General features: G+C 48.5%; 3 protein-coding genes across 3 annotated transcripts; 1 reads left to right on the top strand and 2 right to left on the bottom strand.

Annotated features, from left to right (window-relative positions):
* Window positions 1-387: 387 nt before the first annotated feature.
* On the bottom strand, window positions 388-1281 carry LTR84_011678 (uncharacterized protein; the record flags this gene model as incomplete). Its single annotated transcript, XM_064855206.1, has 1 exon — window positions 388-1281. The coding sequence occupies one exon, from the start codon at window positions 1279-1281 to the stop codon at window positions 388-390; it is 894 nt and encodes a 297-aa protein (XP_064708795.1).
* A 783-nt stretch (window positions 1282-2064) lies between these two features.
* Window positions 2065-2427, bottom strand: LTR84_011677 (uncharacterized protein; the record flags this gene model as incomplete). The annotated part of the gene is made up of 1 exon (XM_064855205.1): window positions 2065-2427. One exon carries the CDS (start codon window positions 2425-2427, stop codon window positions 2065-2067), a length of 363 nt encoding a protein of 120 aa, XP_064708794.1.
* Window positions 2428-5854: 3427 nt separating this feature from the next.
* Window positions 5855-6832, top strand: LTR84_011676 (uncharacterized protein; the record flags this gene model as incomplete). The annotated part of the gene is made up of 1 exon (XM_064855204.1): window positions 5855-6832. The coding sequence occupies one exon, from the start codon at window positions 5855-5857 to the stop codon at window positions 6830-6832; it is 978 nt and encodes a 325-aa protein (XP_064708793.1).
* Window positions 6833-12209: the final 5377 nt, after the last annotated feature.

Here is a 12209-nt window from a genome sequence, read left to right as displayed (position 1 = left end):
TTGCATCGGGTGATCTTCAACTCCATTCATGTACATAGCTTTCAGCATCACTTCAATCTGATGATTATCTGTCATCAACTCTTCACTTGGGCCTTCTCCGTTGACACGGCATGATCGTACCCGTCTGGTACACGATTATCAATCGAGCTTCTGGCGACATCTATACACAGTACTTTAGGGTTGATTTCAGCTCATTAAGGTCTTGCAGATTTTCGCGTAATTTAACCGTTCTCGTTATTTGACTCGGACAAATCTAGTACCCAAGAGCATCATTCATTTACTCAGGCATTTCTACTCATCATCTGCCTTCATCTGTTGGAAACTCTTACAGCCGCAGACAGGTAAGTTACTCGTTCTTCTCCACACGGAAGAAGACGTGCTGAGGCATCAACGATCTACATCCTCAAAACTGTGTAGCTTCCGGAACGGCTCGCCGACAACCTTCCCACTCCCATCAAATCTCACACCTTCACTTCTCAACAGCTCGATCTTCTTACTCGCATATTTCCCATCCTTGCCCCATTCTCCATTGAAGCCGCCGATGCTTCCGTTTGCGGCCAGGACCCGATGACATGGAACATCTGGCGCGAATGGGTTGTTCCGCATACCGCTCCCCACGGCTCGCGCAGATGAGTTGAGATAGTCGGACATGGCAGCATAGGTCGTATAACTTCCCTTGGGGACCGACATGAGAGCGGTGTACAGTCGTTTCCGATACGGAGTCAGCATTGGGTGGGCCTGAATGCGTTCCAATGTCTTTTTCAGGAACTCAATATCGTCCTTATCTTGGGTTTGTGGCTTCTCATTATTGGTGGAGCCAAGCCCAGAGCGCAACGTTGGTGGTGATCTGTCTGGCTTCAATCCAAAATCTAGCGTGGACTGTCGTTTCGCCGCTGGTTTCTTTACGGTTTCTTGCCCTTCAGAATGATTTACGTCGGGTCTTGGTCCCTTCGTCGAACCCTTCGGAAGTCCTGCAACCTCTCGCGTTGTATGGACAGAAGTCGTCGAGCTCTTCCAGTACTTTGACACGTTCTTGCCTCTGCATTGCAGACTGATTTCATCAAGGCGGCAGAGATCGACTTCACCAGCTTTGATCTCTTCGCCCAAGGATATCGCTTGTTGAAGCTGTTCCCCACTCATATGCCGGACGGCCGGCTTTTTTATTACCTTGTCCCACTGTGACTGTCCACCACCTACTGTATTGTCAAGAATGATCCGCGCAAAGCAGTGGTCTAGCGTCACAGGCCATTTTGTCTGCGAGGGGTCACGATTCTTGGCCATTTGAGGCAGTGTTTGAGCGTACAGCTCAGTCCATCGTTTTCGTAGTTCTTCGATGTCTGACATTCCGCTTCTGAGTGACAACCCGAGACGATCCTAGCTGAAGCTTGATATAATGTAAAATGCTTCAAGATGTTGTCCAAATTGCTTCAGGTCCCAAGCAGAGTCGATGTCCATTCCATGGTGGCCTGGAGCCTCTTGAGATCAGGTACCCAAAGCCATCACCACCACTTGAGACGGAGTTATTGAACAGGTGGGACAACTAAACTGAAGATGCGAGCCTTGCGTGTGCACTATTAAGTATTGTGCAGTCAGTCGAAGATTGGGCACATACATATATCAACATTTACATAACGAGCTTGCATGACGAGCTTGCATGACGTCTCGATATTCGCCAAGAAAGTCTACTATTATCGTGCCTGAAACTAAGGCCGAAATCCATGCCTAAACAAACACGGCGACCCTTCTTTGTCGTTAATTTTATCTTCCTGAACCGCCACGTCCGCCACGTTCTAAGAAGCCGTTATGTTCAAATATCTGAGCTGAGGTTGAAGCCTAGAAATTGTTCTCTATATGATGGTCGCCGGCAATGCTCTATACCGCTTCCGATGCTCGCCACTTTCTGCTGAACATGGTTGATCAGTTCTATGCAGCTGAATGCTGCCGAGGGTGAAGATGCTTGGCTGTTGAGGCAAAATTGATATATGATGTTTAAACAAACTGTTCCTTGGACGTGGTGTGTGGCTTGCTGTGTTGTGCATTTCGTTCCAGCATGGTCCCAGTCGCTTATTTGCCTGAGCCTCCCAGATGCCCTTTGCCGATGGGCTCTGGAGTAGCCTCACGCTTGCCTGTACCACCGAGGTGACCTTTGCCGATGGGCTCTGGAGCAGCTTCACGCTTGCCTGAGCCTCCCAGATGCCCTTTTCCGATGGGCGCTGGAGCAGCCTCACGCTTGCCTGGACCACCGAAGTGCCCTTTTCTGAGGGGCTCAGGCTCAGCTTCTCGTCTCCCGGTGCCACCGAAATGTCCTTTGCTGACAGGATCCGGGAGAGCTTCGCGTGCTACGGGTAGAACGGGGTCGACTGGCGTAGCTGCTGGGAGTGCCGCCGCGCAAGCCAGTGTGGTGAGGAGGAGATGGATAGGACGCATGGCTGATGATGCGGTTATCTTGTGGGAAGGAGTTGATTTGGGGTTATATGACTTAGTTCGGAATCGACCTTTCAAGTCGCAATTCCCTTGCGAGATATCAAGGAACATGATACAGTCTTATACCTCTCAAGAAGGGCGGGAATCATGAGGCGAGGCATACTGGATAGTCCAAACAAAACCCACTCGTCAAGCAACAAGAAGCCCGAAGAGTTGGACAATCAAGCCTCAGACAATAATAGCAATAATAGGCCCAAGACCAAACATCAAAAGCCTTGTTCCTCGTATCAACGGGTTCGTTGGATGCACTTTTCAATTTTGCCATCAGATCTAAGCTGTGGCTGCATTGTTGTCTTTGTGTCTAGCCAGTGAGGAATTCGCCTGAGCCGACTGCTGATATTATTTCTCGTATTCTCGCTTAGGACTCAAGGCGGGAGGTGCTTGGCAAGGCTAACTTCAAGCCCGAGGCAGGCGATGCACAGCCTGAAAACGCCCGACACCCCCGATCGCCCGCCCCCCCAACAGGAGCGAATAGAGACTGAGTTGGATAGACGGAGTACCTCTCACGACCTCCTAACGAGAAATACCTGAGGAGGTTTTCCCTCTCTGCTTGCCCACCTTGGTGATTGTTTGACGCGGGTAGAATCGAGGGACCATAGGCGGTCCATCAATCGAATCCATATATACATGAAGCCGCATTTGTATACCTAATTACTAAGGGAGGCGTGCCAATCGCAACCTTTGCAGAAACCTTTCAGCTCAACGCCACATTGGAACTCACTGAGACACAATCATGACTCAAGGTCTTGCAAGGGTAATCCAACGAGGCTATGTTCCAGATGCGAACTTGAGCTACTGTTCAGATACAGTTTGAAGTAAATAGCCTCACATGTGGTATGCTGGTGTTCAAGGGCACACTGTGTTTGAGATGGGTTCCTTGCGGAGTTTAACCCCCGAGTACGGAGCTATTTAAGGCAAGACACGCAGCCTTGCCCCTTGATCGAGATGTAGATGTGGCGGGGCCACCCACTGGACTTCGTGGATCAAAAACCGCCTACAAGCTACCAGATCATTTTTGGTGAGAGCCGTTACACCTCCCTTAGTAACAGCTTATATAATGTATTGTATAATAGCTCCGTGAATGCATGAACTTGTAGCTTTTTACTTTCTACGAAAATTGCTCGCTAAACATATCATTCCCTTCACAAGATGGCAACCCGGCTCCAGTGTCTACCAGTAAGTCCATCGAGTGGCGCCGCTAGAGCTGCAAGCGATCCGCAGCGGAGTTCAACATTAGAGGCGAAATTTTGATGCCACTCTGCTCCAAGGGGAATTGCAGAGCTTTCAACAACCCTGGACAAGGCAGCCGGCAAAGATACTGACACAGTGCCTGGCACTCATATCGCGCTCTACTCGTGCACCACCATTTCTGCATTGTACACATGAGAGCAAACCAGTAGCTGAGTATGAGCAAGGCTCCAGTGTCCTGGGCATAGATCATGGCGATGAAGTTTGAGTCGAGGCGCGCTGGGAATGAAATCACGCGGACATAGTGGTATTGGTCTGGTTCAATTATCGATCCGAGGATTTGTAGGGCACTCGAGTACAATCCTCGTGATAATGCACCACAAAAATCGACCAAGCTCTTGGGGACACGCGCTAGATCTTCCACGCTGTCATGTCGAACGTCGACCCCTTCAAGAATAAACGCCTCCCAACAGCTCCGGGACCGGTCCCAGTGTGCTTGATTTTGAACAAGAATGCCCAAGCCACGTATCATTGTTATCCATCGAGTTTTAGGATTTTTCTGATCCTGAATACTCCAAATGCTCGCAGGGTCTTCATCGTCAACAACAAAGAAGATTTCGGTTAGCATCAGACAAGACGCAAACATGGCATCAGTTTCTTCGTGGGAGAGAGTTTGAGAAAGCCTGTTTGAGTATATACTCAAGGCACGAGAGGTGTGAAATCGGGCCTCAACGTGCATATTACCCACACTTCCACCAAGGTAAATTATGTGGGTTAAAGAGATGGCGAGGATGCTATGAAACAAGACCGGATATTGCTTCATTAGGTGAGGAGCATTATTATGCAAGATTTCTTGGCCCGTACAAGATGTTATAGTTTCCAGCGTGCTTGTCTGGAAATGATTGAAGAGAAGGAGCAGGTTATTTCCCTCAAGAGGGATACTGGTGACAGCGCGAGCCAAAGTAGCAATATTTTGACTAGTTGCATCAAAAGTCAATTGTGCTTGTTTATTGATTTGTGTCCGCGTGCTTCCCTCGTCTTCGTGAGACAGGCTCATGGGCCACAAGCATGTTCGTCGAAAATGCTTACAGTTTCCACAAATTGAGTGACCCTCGTCACACTCGAAAAAATTAGCAGATGACAGCTTGGTGGGTGTGCCATCATCTATCTACCTTCACGTGACGCTGTTTGCAAGCTTCGCATCCGTTCTTCGACTTGGAGTGTGAACGCCGTAGACGATAAGTTCGTTCATCTGCACTTTCTCTCGAGCGTCCCTTTGGTCTCCAAGGGATGAATCTGGAGGTCATCGTCGATGACTTTAACACTGAATAATTTATGTCGCTCTGTTCGGGAGGGCGTTAGCGAGAATTGCTTGTAGAACATGCCCATCTAGCCCCTGCAATCTCTGTATTGGACACGTATCTGATCAGAATTCGTTGCACAATCTTGTGGAATTCATCAAGATCCCGCCGAGAGCTTGGCGTCACAGATGGCTTGTAGTAATACGGATCCAATGCAGAAGCCTTTGTAAGCTGGCTAGAAAGTGGAGAGGCTTCTGTAATACGGTCCGAAAGTGGTCAAGTGCTCCGAAAAACCAACCTTCCGAGGTTTTCATGGTGAACGGAGGTGCTCCTTTAGTAATTGAATCAATACTAAGAATTGAGCCGCACGAATCCACACGCCAATTGGCTGAAGAGACTATCCATAATATGCTGTGTCTGTCTCTCCGAGATATTGCCACATCTCCTACGGCTGGCGAAATTCCCAGACGCAAATGTCGGTTGTAAAATTTCACTTATGCAGGTAAATTACCTCGTAATTGCATGTCAGACCCGGAGGTAGGTGAGTCGAGATATGATGCTGTAGAAGGCAGCCCATGCATAATCAGAAGAATAGGACTGCTAAAGACAACCATAACGTCAAGCCCATCTTGCTAATCGAGTGTGGCTGAGGGCGGAATAGCCAGACTTGAGGCCGGAAAAGAGGACACCGCGACAACGCAGATATCTTACAGTCCGCGTATAAAACATGTCTTCGCAGCCTTCATGAGTAGACTTCATCCAGATCAACAACATAAACTCTTCTTTGCCAGGACAAAAAGCTTTGCCCTACTTCCCCGAGCGCTTGGTTAAGTATCTTCCTTGAATCAATTTCCAGCATACCATACGTCAAACTTCTTAAGATGATGCACGCAGTCCTCCACGACCAAAAGACAGAGTCGATTACCATCTCAAATGTAGCTCTACCATTGCAAAAGGAAGACGAGTACCTCATCAAAGTGTCGAGAGCCGCATTCACCCTGGGTGAGCTCCAGTGGCCTAGGCCTCCAGAACTTGTCATTTCGACACCAGGTGTTGAGTTCATTGGACAGGTTGTTGCTCTACCACGCACCGTCTCCACGCCGAAGTTCGCAGTTGGTGCGAGAGTCTATGCACGCGTAAAGTATCCCAATCCCGGGGCTGCTCGGGAGTACACCACCGCTAGCGAGGGCGAGATGGCGCGCGCACCAGTGAACTTCACAGATGATCAAGCCGCAACGGTTCCTGTGAATGCTTTAACCGCATGGCAATGGCTTGTTGAACAAGCGGGCCTGAGGGGCGCCAGCGGAGAACTCAAGTGTGACCTGACAAAAGAGTATCGCATGCTCATCACTGGAGCTGGGGGAAGCGTTGGGGCCTGGGCTGTCCAACTTGCTGCGATGACAGGTGCAACAGTCATCGGCACCGCGACAGGTGAGGGCATCGATGTTGTCAAAAGCTTTGGTGCGGATGAGGTGATCGACTATGCGAAAACCGATCTCAAGACATGGGTGACTGAAGATGCCTCACGCAGAGTGGACATCGCACTCAACTGTGTTGGCGCAATGGCGGACGCTGTGTGGTATACTGTTAAGAGTGGTGGCATGCTGCGCACCATTGTGGCTCCTGCAGACTTCTCATTCGACCTCGTAGCGCCAGACGACAATGAGAACGTAGATGGGAAGTTCTTCATCATGTACCCTAATGGACAACAGCTTGAAGAAATCTCAAAACTCATCGAAAGTGGAAAGCTCAAGGCTCAAGTAGATCAAGTGTTTGACTTCGGAGACGCGGCAAAAGCCCTTGAGAGGTTGGCTAGCAGAAAAACCAAGGGCAAGGTGGTGTTGAGGGTTGGCAAGTAGTCTCTGACTTAACAATTCGTCCTATACTTAGCTTGTGGATGTTGTCACAATCGCAGATTTGTGGCCTTATATCCGAAAATGCTCGCTCTGATTGATCCGGCTCGATCAATTGAGCTGAATGTTTACCATTTATCCATCTGCAAACCCATTGTATAGTACAGCTTGACACTGCCAATGACAGCCATAGTAGCGGCATAACTCCAAGCACTATCTGAAGCCGAGCTTCTTGGTACCGCATCTACTTCGTAGGAGTCTGACCATTTACCGTATTCAGCAACCGTAGGCAAAGTGTACAATCTCTTGGAGCCGAGAATGAGTGACATCAAAACCTGGTGGCGTGGCCTGTCCTCACATCAAGTCTTTCTGTTCAAACTTTACTATGTCACCTGTTCATTTGTGCTTCCTTCAAGTATTGGTGGGACAAAAAGAACCGAGACGAAATTATGAGCTACGAAACTCAACCGCAAGATCCCATGCTGCGCGTGTTTCTCACCGGCTCAAGCGTCGGAATGAATCATCAACGGTCCAGCAACAGTACAGATATACAAGAGAAGATGCCAAAATATCCACATCTCGCGATGCTAAAGCTCCCGACATGTGTGATGATGAGATCCCGACCACATGTCCCACAGGCCGAACCATGTCGAATAATGTACCGTTGAACGCGGGCAACACTGTCCCGTACGACTCGAGACTGACTTCTGGCTGGAAATGGAGCAACGGTTTTCGAGTGGACCCTTTCTCTTGCTTCCCAAATATGTATTCACGCAACTCAGTAACTGCATTCGACTACTGTTGGTTCTACCTAGCTTGTTTTGTTTCCATCTGCTGACGGATCTAGTCATTTGGTGTGGACAAACCCGTCTTGCAATTCACGAGACACCTTTCGGTAGATTGCGAAAGTACGGAAACTGGATGCTTGGACCACTATCCATGAAGCCCGATCTCTTCTTCGCCTTAATGGCCGGGATGCTGGCACAACTCACTGGTCCAGATACTCCCTCTTACCCTCTTACTGGCTTGATGCGCGGTGCAGCGGAGCTCAGAGCACAAGCAATGAAATTTCTGCAATTGCGGCTCGCGGAAGTGCAGAACTCTGATGATGATGGGGTCGTGTTATCTATCCTATTCATGGCTCTGGCAGAAGGAATTCTAGACCACCTGCCAGCTTTCTGGACACATAGGATTGAACTCACACGGTTTGTACGGCATCGAGGTTCCATAAACAATCTCAGTGTCGACGATGATATTAAGGGGATGATATGGAGGTAACTTCACACATAAAATTAGCCCTACACAACATTGATCATGCTCTAGGTTTGAATCTTGGAGCCAGGAACAAGATACTGAACATACTCCTGGCGCCTACCCACTCAGACCACTGGTATACTCTATTTACGTGCAATTAAGCCAACTCCCACTTGGCTTTTCAGCTCTTGCACTAGCAAATTGTTTGCCATGGAGTCTGATCCAAGTTGTCTCTCATATACAACACCTTAAACTTCCCCAGGCATCGGTGCCGAAACAAACACTTGAAGTGGAAGATGGAACACAGCGCAAAGCCCAAACCTATGGTAACTTCTTCGATGCTTGCCCGGCGCTCGGTCTCTCTGAGGAAGCTTTCTTTGAACCTAAGCACGGTGGAAATGCCAAGTCTCTCGTGTCTGGCTACTCCCTTCAAATTATGCTCCGCCTTGCTCTGGTCCGGTATCATTCGGTGTTTTCCAGCTTCAGTGGTCAGCGAAGAGAAAAGAGATATCGTTTCATCACTGTCAAATTGACTCAATATCTGAGGGAATGTTCGTTTTCCGCCAGCGACGACAGACACTCAACCGACAGTACGCACTCTATGAAGAAGCGGAAGACACACATCATGGTCGGTTGGCAACAGGGCCAGGTGTCCAGCAACGAGAGATTGGTGTGGGATTGTCTCTTGTGGATCTGGCTGGTCGCTATTTGCACATGTTGCTCTTGTCTAGAAGGGCCGCATTCTGAAACCTCCAACGAATCGACGCTTTGCGATGGGATGCAAGAGGCTTTACAACTCCAAGACTTGTTGCATGCGCATGAAGCGTACACTGAGGTAGGCTCATGGTCGATGGAAGATTTTGATCGATTCGGGCACCGGTTCTTTCTTACTGTACGGTTCAGCGATCGTTTGAAAAGGATGCGAGAATACTGGTGGCGTAAAAGCATCATATGAATTCCATCAAAATGTAATCAATTGTCCTCTGATTCATGCTTGCGAGCCTCAGTAGCACCCCTGTCCTGGTCTGAGCACGAATATACCATGTTTTAATAAGAGCAGAACATTTGGCGACCCGCGTTGATGCGATTCATTCGTGGTCAAGACTGGTTGCGGAGGTTAGCCTTTGAGTGGGGAACCAAGAGATAGCCTTGCCCCTTTAATTAGAGCTCGTGGATCGCCATCAAGCGATACTATTCTGACAAATTCCCCGATTTGTCTTAATGCTCATAATCACACGCTCCCGTCACAAGTTATCAGTTCTGACCTTCATGAGTGTTAGTCCAGGCACCTACTCCTGCCAAGCTGTTGTTCTGCTCCCTCCCGAATGGAAAATCATTAACCCAACGACGCATACCTTCATCCATCACGCTCTCCGTTGGAAACTCGGGAGCCTTTCGATCAGCTACCGGACTTTGACGGTGCGATTCTCGCAAACGAGCGGCTCCCTCCTGATACGTTGTCACAGATTCGCTGTCTAGCGTTCCGCTGCTGCTTTGGTTGGTCGTGAATGTGGTCAAGCTCGTGGAGAAGGATGAGTGAGTGTGTCTTGGAGAACCCCGTTCGCAGCAATTGTTGAGGGTTTTCAGCCACACCTCGACGCGACTGAAAATATCCCGCTTCTGGTCTGCGTATGAAGCATCAAAACCAGCATCGAGGGGTCCAATCAAAGACCTGGTCAAGATGGTTTTCGCCCTTCCAGATGATATTGGAGGTTTCTAGTATGCTTGCGTTCGATATACCGCAACCGATGTTGACACGCATGGAGTTTGCTGAAGGAAAGAGATAATGTCAGTACTATGGCACCGAAGAAGACTTAAGAATGGGAGTCCGTACTGGAAGAAAAGCCACTGCTACAGTTATTTTTAGTCGGCATAGTGATTTATTTACGGGATGACTGAGAGACTGAATAGCGAGGTAACGATGGATGATCGTCGAGATTGTGATTTGATCTTGTTCATCATTCGGAATGTCTTATACCTTGATCAAACTGCTCTACTGCATCATGGTGAACCGCATCATGGTGAACCGCATCATGGTGAACCGCATCATGGTGAACCGCATCATGGTGAACCGCATAAGTGATCAAGCACGCCTTGGTCAGAGGCATAATGCCCAGCTAGTAGATACCTAGGTAGATTAGTACTTGATTTTAGAAAGATGATCATTAATGTTTAAAAGGTTTGTTCGTCGCGAGCATCATGCATGACTGTGCGTTGAAAGTTCTCATAGAGATGTGCAGGTTGCATTTTTGCAGTGCGAGTTTTAGTCAAGTCGTTCAAGAGAGCGAATGATGAGATATTATGCAAGAGAGGGAGACTCCAAATCCCAGAGGGAGTTAAATTCTTATTCAGACTAGATCATGCACATTACTCAGATGCAACCTCAAATACAACCTTCCATGGAACAGCTGTCGATGAATTACAAACTCCTTTGCCATCAGTAGCATCGTAGGCTTACCTTGAGTGCGGAAACAATCCTGCGAAGGACAGACACAAACACGACAGTCCAGAGGATCACTTGACCAGGCAGATGGCTGAACCCTATGAGAGTGAGAGAGATTATGTTGGGCAGCGAATCAATGATAATCCAGTTTAGTGCATCAATGTTTAATCATCCATAAACCTGCCTAACTTGATGGTGAGGCAATGTTAAACCCAGGAAGATTTCTGCAGGATGCAGGAGGAGATGATTGAGATCATCTCCTCGGGTATTTAACAGACATGAGAACCGCCACCATGACGGAGAAATCAGAGACCTTCAACCATTTATTTGACGAATATTTGCGGCCAACAGATTCGTCCACCTAGGATGGCATGTGTACCCAAGATCCATGGCTCTTTCGCTCAACCCTTGTAGACAAAACGTGAAAAAGTAGGAGCAAAGCGATATTTGAATAGTCACAATGACTAGCTTGCTTTGCCACGCATCTTCCAACTGTCCCACGAGTATGTGCGAAAGCTTAACGTAATTGAGGGGACTCATAACGTATAGGTTGCAACAAGATATAGCAATCTGCGTTGCCCACGGAACGTAATATATCCATCGACGAGCACCCATGGCAGTGCTCGAAGACCAGTCAAGTACTGGCATACCCAGGCAAAGGTAATATCTCATCACCAGTCCCTTATTTGCGTGACGTCCAAGGCAAAAAGTGGGCAGTAGTTGTCGCGAGCGATTGATGTGTCCAACAGAATAGCGAAAGCGAGTAGTCCATCTTGCCCCTATAATCAGTTTCCTCGTTTCAGCATCTTCCGTAGATTGACTTCCCTCTTCGAGTTCCGATAGTTGTTCCCGGGACAAATCATACTGTTCCATTCCTCTCTTTTTGATGTTTCAATTTGATGTGCCGAGCAAGTGAATCCCTGCGGGTATATCCGGCGGTTTGAGCTCCTTGAACCCTTGGGCAGTCTCCATAAGGACAGAAGAAAAGCTGCTTTGTCGAGCCGTTTTTGTGGACCGAAGCATGGTGCCGCGTTGCAGAAGTACTCGTTGAGAAACGCCAATTGCATTGAGCTTCTTTACATCTGTAAGGCCGCAGGTGTTTGTTCATATGCTTATTGAAGTCCCGACGTCTTGTGAAAGAACATAGCTCCGGGCATTGAGTGCACCTCAAAATTTGAGTTTCTTGGGCGACGCTTGAGTTTGCTGCGGCGGCGTTGCTGCCATGGGGTTGCTGGCTTGGTTCATGAAGGCTTTGTGCGCCAGGCAGGTTGATGCATTCACTTGACGCAGACTGCTGGTTTGACGCAGGATCATCCATGGGCGCACCGTAAGCTGATTCAAGTGTATTCCATGGCTCAAAGTCGAAACTGTGGTCATCGTCAAACAATCCGGAATCAACGACAGCGCCAAGCTCGAGACCGAGGTCGACGCCGAGACCGGGATAGTCGTTCAGATAATTCGATACACCATAGGTATAAAAGGAAGAGAACAGAGATGATTCGATATGGTGGGAATCAGGATCGAAACTCGATGTAGGAGGGAAGTCTACATATGTCGCACCGTCATCTCGATTAATGTGGTGATGGGGGGTTTATCAACCCCCCGCGTGGGCTTCCTCGTTATGCGACAGCTGTGTGGGTAGAAACCCGATGAGGCCTGGTTTCTAGAGCCGTAAGGCTCCTCGAA

This window comes from Exophiala bonariae (assembly GCF_035927105.1).
Source record: "Exophiala bonariae strain CCFEE 5792 chromosome Unknown scaffold_6, whole genome shotgun sequence".
NCBI classification, from domain to species: Eukaryota; Fungi; Ascomycota; class Eurotiomycetes; order Chaetothyriales; family Herpotrichiellaceae; genus Exophiala; species Exophiala bonariae.
Note: the sequence above shows the minus strand (reverse complement) of the source record. Positions and strands in the feature narration are given on the sequence as shown.